Raw genomic sequence first — 8,006 nt, 5'->3', positions numbered from 1 at the left:
ATAGACCAGTCAGCCTGACATTGGTAGTGGTAAAATAATGGAATCAATTATTAAGGATGTCATAGCAGCGCATTTGGAAAGAGGTGATATGATAGGTCCAAGTCAGCATGGATTTGTGAAAGGGAAATCATACTTGACAAATCTTCTGGAATTTTTTGAGAATGTTTCCAATAGAGTGGACAAGGGAGAACCAGTTGATGTGGTGTATTTGGACTTTCAGAAGGCTTTCGACAAGTTCCCACACAAGAGATTAATGTGCAAAGTTAAAGCACATGGGATTGGGGGTAGTGTGCTGACATGGATTGAGAACTGGTTGTCAGACAGGAAGCAAAGAGTAGGAGTAAATGGGTACTTTGCAGAATGGCAGGCAGTGACTAGTGGGGTACCGCAAGGTTCTGTGCTGGGGCCCCAGCTGTTTACACTGTACATTAATGATTTAGACGAGGGGATTAAATGTAACATCTCCAAATTTGCGGATGACACTAAGTTGGGTGGCAGTGTGAGCTGCGAGGAGGATGCTATGAGGCTGCAGAGTGACTTGGTTAGGTTAGGTGAGTGGGCAAATGCATGGCAGATGAAGTATAATGTGGATAAATGTGAGGTTATCCACTTTGGTGGTAAAAACAGAGAGACAGACTATTATCTGAATGGTGACAGATTAGGAAAAGGGGAGGTGCACTGAGACCTGGGTGTCATGGTACATCAGTCATTGAAGGTTGGCATGCAGGTACAGCAGGCGGTTAAGAAAGCAAATGGCATGTTGGCCTTCATAGCGAGGGGATTTGAGTACAGGGGCAGGGAGGTGTTACTACAGTTGTACAGGGCCTTGGTGAGGCCACACCTGGAGTATTGTGTATAGTTTTGGTCTCCTAACTTGACAAAGGACATTCTTGCTATTGAGGAAGTGCAGCGAAGGTTCACCAGACTGATTCTCGGGATGGCGGGACTGACATTTCGAGAAAGACTGGATCAACTGGGCTTGTATTCACTGGAGTTCAGAAGAATGAGAGGGGATCTCATAGAAACGTTTAAATTCTGACGGATTTAGACAGAGGTTAGATGCAGGAAGAATATTCCCAATGTTGGGGAAGTCCAGAACCAGGGGTCACAGTCTAAGGATAAGGGGTAAGCCATTTAGGACCGAGATGAGGAGAAACTTCTTCACCCAGAGAGTGGTGAACCTGTGGAATTCTCTATCACAGAAAGTTGTTGAGGCCAATTCACTAAATATATTCAAAAAGGAGTTAGATGTAGTCCTTACTACTAGGGGGATCAAGGGGTATGGCGAGAAAGCAGGAATGGGGACTGAAGTTGCATATTCAGCCATGAACTCATTGAATGGCGGTGCAGGCTCAAAGGGCCGAATGGCCTACTCCTGCAACTATTTTCTATGTTTCTATGTTTCTATGTCCCATCAAACACTCCCAGGGCAGGTACAGCATGGGGTTAAATACAGAGTAAATCTCCCTCTACACTGTCCCATGAAACACTCCCAGGGCAGGTACAGCACGGATTAGATACAGAGTAAAGCTCCCTCTACACTGTCCCATGAAACACTCCCATGGCAGGTACAGCACGGGGTTAAATACAGAGTAAAGCTCCCTCCATACTGTCCCATGAAATACTCCCAGGCCAGGTACAGCACGGGTTAGATACAGAGTAAAGCTCCCTCTACACTGTCCCATGAAACACTTCCAGGCCAGGTACAGCACGGGATTAGATACAGAGTAAAGCTCCCTCTACACTGCCTGGTACAGCCGTGTGTGTGTCAGTGTCAGCTTCTGTGTATATTTTGTCACAAGTACATTGCGAGTGTGTGGGAGCGTTGGGTTCTTTATTCGGAACAAACAGCTGCTCAATCCACAATGGCTGCCCAGGGTGCTGAATGTTGCTTTGTCCGTACGGTGTGTATCTCAGGTCTGGGCCCTAAACCCCAACACCCACCTTGAATGGCCACACATAGTGGGCAGGACTTGTATGGGCACATGACCCAGGGCCACATCATAACTGAGGGTTTATGTAACCTGACCTCACAATGGAAACCATTCAACACAAAATCCCAGGGCTTGGTAAAATACAGCAAAGTGGTACAAAGGGTGGCTTCCTGCATGGTGTGGATGTTGTGACTGAGCTAAAGGGACCAAAATGTGTCACCATTTAGCGCCAAATTTTTGGAGGTTGCTGTTTTTTGGAGCAAACTTAAGTTTCGCCAAGAGTATAACGGTAAGGGCTGATTTTTCAAGTACCATTTTTATGACATCACCCGGGGCCAAACTCACCAATAGCCCCATTTTTGCCCGTTTTTGTGAGTTTCAGCAGTAAGGATTTTTTCAAAAACGGCACTCGGGACCACCTTGAGAAACCTCAGCCAATGGGGGCCATCGATATCGGCGTTACCCAATGGGGGCCATCGATATCGGTGTTACCCAATGGGGGCCATCGATATCGGTGTTACCCAAAGGGGGCCATCGATATCGGCGTTACCCAATGGGGGCCATCGATATCGGCGTTATTCAATGGGGGCCATCGATATCGGCGTTACCCAATGGGGGCCATTGATATCGGTGTTACCCAATGGGGGCCATCGATATCGGTGTTACCCAAAGGGGGCCATCGATATCGGTGTTACCCAATAGGGGCCATCGATATTGGTGTTACCCAATGGGGGCCATCGATATCAGTGTTACCCAATGGGGGCCATCGATATCGGTGTTACCCAAAGGGGGCCATCGATATCGGTGTTAGCCAATAGGGGCCATCGATATCGGTGTTACTCAAAGAGGGCCATCGATATCGGTGTTATCCAATAGGGGCCATCGATATCGGTGTTACTCAATAGGGGCCATCGATATCAGTGTTACTCAAAGGGGGCCATCGATATTGGTATTACCCAATAGGGGCCATCGATATCGGTGTTACCCAATAGGGGTCATCGATATCGGTGTTACCCAATAGGGGCCATTGATATTGGTGTTACCCAATAGGGGCCATCGATATCGGTGTTACCCAATGGGGGCCATCGATATCGGTGTTACCGATGCCATATCTCTAAATGACTTATACCTTTTGGAGAGAGGGAACAATACTTGTACTGTATATAAAATACTTGCAATGTGCGGAGGGAAAAGACTACATTTATTTCAGTTGAAAAGAGAAATTGCGAGAGGGGTGCGTGTGTCCCACAAAAACCCAACCTTCGATGTCCCATCTCCTTCACTGCTCGGGGCGGCTTGGGGCTCCTTGGGATGGCTCAGGGCAGCTTGGTGCAGCTTGGGGCTCGTTGGGGTTCCTTGGGGCTGCTCGGCGCTCCTCAGGGTGGCTCGGGGCAACTCGGGGCTCCTCGGGGTGGCTCCTTGGGGCTGCTCGGGGTTTCTTGGGGCTGCTCAGAGCTGTTTGGGGCTCCTCGTGGCTCCTCGGCGCTCCTCGGGGCGGCTCGGCCAGCTTGGGGCGGCTCAGGGCTACTCGCGGTGGCTTGGGGTGGCTTAGGGCGGCTCGGTGTCCTCGGGGCTGCTCGTGGTTGCTTTGGGCTCCTCGGGGCGGTTCGGGTCTCCTCGGAGCAGCTCGGGGCTCCTCAGGGTTGTTCTCGGCGGCTTGGGGTGGCTCGGGGCTCCTCGGCTCTCCTTTGGGCAGCTCGGGGCTCCTCGGGGCGGCTCGGTGCAGCTCGGGGCTCCTCGGGGCGGCTCGGTGCAGCTCGGGGCTCCTCGGGGCGGCTCGGGGTTCCTCGGGGCAGCTCGGTGCTCCTTGGGGCTCGTCGGGGTGGCTCGGTGCGGCTCGGTGCAGCTCTGGGCACCTTGGGATCCTCAGGGCTCCTCGGGGTGGCTCGGGGCTCCTCAGGGCAGTTCGGGGCTCCTCAGGGCGGTTCGGGGCTCCTCAGGGCGGTTCGGGGCTCCTCGGGGCGGCTCAGGGCTCCTCGGGGCAGTTCGGTGCAGCTCGGTGTGGCTTGGGGCGGCTTGGGGCTCCTCGGGGCTCCTCAGGATAGCTTGGTGAAGCTCGGAGCTCCTTGGTGCGGCTCGAGACGGCTCGGAGCTCCTCGGGGCTGTTCGCGGCGGATTGGGTCGGCTTGAGGCTCCTCGGGTGGCTCAGGGCGTCGCGGGGCTCCTCGGGGTGGCTCGGGGCAAATCGGGGCTCCTCGGGGCAAATCGGGGCTCCTCGGGGTGGCTCGGGGCAAATCAGGGCTCCTCGGGGCGGGTCGGGGCGGGTCGGGGTGGCTCGGGGCAAATCGGGGCTCCTCGGGGTGGCTCGGGGCAAATTAGGGCTCCTCGGGGCGGGTCGGGGCGGGTCGGGGTGGCTCGGGGCAAATCGGGGCTCCTCGGGGTGGCTCGGGGTGGCTCGGGGCAAATCAGGGCTCCTCGGGGTGGGTCGGGGCGGCTCTGGGCTCCTCGGTGTGTCTCGGAGCTCCTTCAGGCGGCTCGGCGCTCCTCGCTCCTCGGTCTGGCTCGGGGCAACTCCGGGCTCCTCGAGGCAGCTCGGGGCTGCTCGAGGCTCCTCGCGGTAGCTCGGGGCGGCTACTATGAACTGGATTGGGTGCAGATGGGAGGGGACAGCTTGCTGCAACATCACCAGCTGCCCACAGTGTATAATACAGGGGGGGAACCTGCCCTCTTTCGGCCTCAGAAATAAATAATGGCCGGGGTGGAAAGCTGACAGGGAAATCGCGCAAGTGCATTTACTGACATGCAGTCCTCCTGCCCAATTCTCTGTACCCGATGTAATCAGCATCCTATTTGACCCTGAACTGAGCTTTGAACCTATATTCTCTCCACCACAAAGGCTGCCTACTTTCACCTGTAATACACTTACTTCCTGTGATCATTGCAATGCATGCACTCATGTATGCTCACAGGTTTGTAGAGCTGTTGCATTATGAGTGGCTTAGCCAGTCATGTGATGTTCACAAGACTCAATAAAACCCCGGTCAGTTGGGTCTAGACCATCCACGATGAGGTGTGCAGTTGTGAGCCTGGTGAATGTGCAGTAATGTGTAGTGTGATTGTTAAACTTTTGTTAATAAACCAACTAGTTCTTAATAGTAATGTGTTGCTATGAGTTCTTAAGCAGAGAGTCCATGAGGCAAATACATTACAATTATCACACCTATTTCTGCCATGCTTTTATTGTCTGGAGAGAATTGGAATTCCCATATTATTTAAACTACACTCTTTGCCATTTAAATTAAACAGCTTTCAGTGCAGTGTGGGAAAGCTCATTAGATTTTTACATCTTCTAAAGAGATAAATAATTTCCCTTCATCCCTCTGCACCCTTCATTTCTCATCCAAGCCTCCCTCTCTCCCTTTTGCTCGCTGTCCCAACCTGCTCACTCCTATCTTTGACCAACCACCCATGCCTTTCCTCTTCCCCACTCTTCCAATGTGATTAAAGTTGAGTAACCTGTGGCATAGTTTGAGCATTTCTCAGAAAGGGAAGTATCTGGTCAAAATTTGAAGTTACAAAGCACAACTGAGTATATCACCAGACAGTACTTTGTTTTATAATCTTGTTAATGGTCCAATAGTCCAGATTATATGGGTATTGACTTCTGGTTGATCTTAGTCCCACATTCTCACAATACCCTTTAATGCCCTCTTTCTCCAAAACCACATCTAGTTGTCCTTCCAAGCCATTTATTTTACAATACCGTAGTGCTGAATCTCCAATCTATGCTCTCTTGGAACATGCTTTTCACTGCAAGCAGAGTTTCTGTAAACTAATCCTGGTGTCACATAGACGTTTAACCCTATGTTAGTGTGAATATTTTTTCTTTATCAATCCACTTCATCATTTTGAAAACTTCTCTTAGGTCACCTTGAAGTGGTACCAAAAAACAATTCTTTAACTGTTCCTCATAACACTGACTTTCTAAGACCGGGTATCATTTCACCCATGTGAACGCTTAAATGGCAAAACACCCTTCTAAAGGCACAGTGACCAATACAGCAGAGTTTTACACAGATGCTTCTTTCTGGTCGGAGGGAATCAGGTGGGATTGATCAATCTTGATGTTTACTGAACTGGATGTTAGGATTTTGCACGAGAGTAATCCTGTTGCATGGGGCAGAATCAGCCAGTTATACATGCACCAGGATTGCTCTAGTTAGACCAATATGTCGAGGAACCAACTAGAGGGCTGGCCATCCTAGACTGGGTGATGTGTAATGTGAAAGAACTAATTAGCAATCTTGTTGTGTGAGGCCCCTTGGGGAAGAGTGACCATAATATGGTAGAATTCTTTATTAAGATGGAGAGTGACACAGTTAATTCAGAGACTCAGGTCCGAACTTAAGGAAAGGTAACTTCGATGGTATGAGATGTGAATTGGCTACAATAGACTGGCAAATGATACTTAAAGGGTTGACGGTGGATAGGCAATAGCAAACATTTAAAGATCACATGGATGAACTTCAACAATTGTACATCCCTGTCTGGAATAAAAATAAAACGGGGAAGGTGGCTCAACCGTGGCTAACAAGGGAAATTAAGGATAGTGGGAAATCCAAGGAAGAGGCATATAAGTTGGCCAGAAAAAGCAGCAAACTTGAGGACTGGGAGAAATTTAGAATTCAGCAGAGGAGGACAAAGGGTTTAATTAGGAGGGGAAAAATAGAGTATGAGAGGAAGCTTGCCGGGAACAAAAAAACTGACTGCAAAAGCTTCTATAGATATGTGAAGAGAAAAAGATTAGTGAAGACAAACGTAGGTCCCTTGCAGTCAGATTCAGGTGAATTTATATTGGGGAGTAAAGAAATGGCAGACCAGTTGAACAAATACTTTGGTTCTGTCTTCACGAAGGAAGACACAAATAACCTTCCGGAAATACTAAGGGACCGAGGGTCTAGTGAGAAGGAAGAACTGAAGGAAATCCTTATTAGGCAGGAAATTGTGTTTGGGAAATTGATGGGATTGAAGGTCGATAAATCCCCAGGGCCTGATAGTCTGCATCCCAGAGTATTTAAGGGAGTGGCCCTGGAAATAGTGGATGCATTGGTGATCATTTTCCAACAGGCTATTGACTCTGGATCAGTTCCTATGGACTGGAGGGTAGCTAATCTAACACCACTTTATAAAAAAGGAGGGAGCGAGAAAACAGATAATTATAGACCGGTTAGCCTGACATCAGTAGTGGGGAAAATATTGGAATCGATTATTAAAGATGAAATAGCAGCGCATTGGGAAAGCAGTGACAGGATCGGTCCAAGTCAGCATGGATTTATGAAAGGGAAATCATGTTTGACAAATCTTCTGGAATTTTTTGAGGATGTAACTAGTAGAGTGGACAAGGGAGAACCAGTGGATGTGGTGTATTTGGACTTTCAAAAGGCTTTTGACAAGGTCCCACACAAGAGATTGGTGTGCAAAATTAAAGCACATGGTATTGGGGGTAATGTACTGACGTGGATAGAGAACTGGTTGACAGACAGGAAGCAGAGTCGGGATAAATGGGTCTTTTTCAGAATGGCAGGCAGTGACTAGTGGGGTCAGTGCTGGGACCCCAGCTATTTACAATATACATCAATGATTTAGATGAAGGAATTGAATGTAATATCTCCAAGTTTGCAGATGACACTAAGCTGGGTGGTGGTGTGAGCTGTGAGGAGGATGCTAAGAGGCTGCAGGGTGACTTAGACAGGTTAGGTGAGTGGGCAAATGCATGGCAGATGCAGTATAATGTGGATAAATGTGAGGTTATCCACTTTGGGGGCAAAAACAGGAAGGCAGAATATTATCTGAATGGCAGTAGATTAGGAAAAGGGGAGGTGCAACGAGACCTGGGTGTCATGGTACATCAGTCATTGAAAGTTGGCATGCAGGTACAGCAGGCGGTGAAGGTGGCAAATGGTATGTTGGCCTTCATAGCTAGGGGATTTGAGTATAGGAGCAAGGAGGTCTTACTGCAGTTGTACAGGGCCTTGGTGAGACCACACCTGGAATAGTGTGTTCAGTTTTGGTCTCCTAATCTGAGGAAGGACATTCTTGCTATTAAAGGGGTGCAGCAAAGATTCACCAGAC

At 49.3% G+C, this 8,006-nt stretch overlaps 1 protein-coding gene across 1 annotated transcript; it reads right to left on the bottom strand.

Annotated features, from left to right (window-relative positions):
• Positions 1-3,213: 3,213 nt before the first annotated feature.
• LOC139232767 (uncharacterized) lies at positions 3,214-4,557 on the bottom strand. The gene is made up of 2 exons (XM_070863269.1): positions 3,951-4,557; positions 3,214-3,866 (listed from the first exon to the last, which is right to left on the bottom strand). Exons 1-2 carry the CDS (start codon positions 4,555-4,557, stop codon positions 3,214-3,216), a joined length of 1,260 nt encoding a protein of 419 aa, XP_070719370.1.
• Between the last annotated feature and the right edge of the window lie 3,449 nt (positions 4,558-8,006).

Source organism: Pristiophorus japonicus, chromosome 20, assembly GCF_044704955.1.
Source record: "Pristiophorus japonicus isolate sPriJap1 chromosome 20, sPriJap1.hap1, whole genome shotgun sequence".
NCBI lineage: Eukaryota > Metazoa > Chordata > Chondrichthyes > Pristiophoridae > Pristiophorus > Pristiophorus japonicus.
This window is presented reverse-complemented; position numbering and strand designations above follow the sequence as displayed.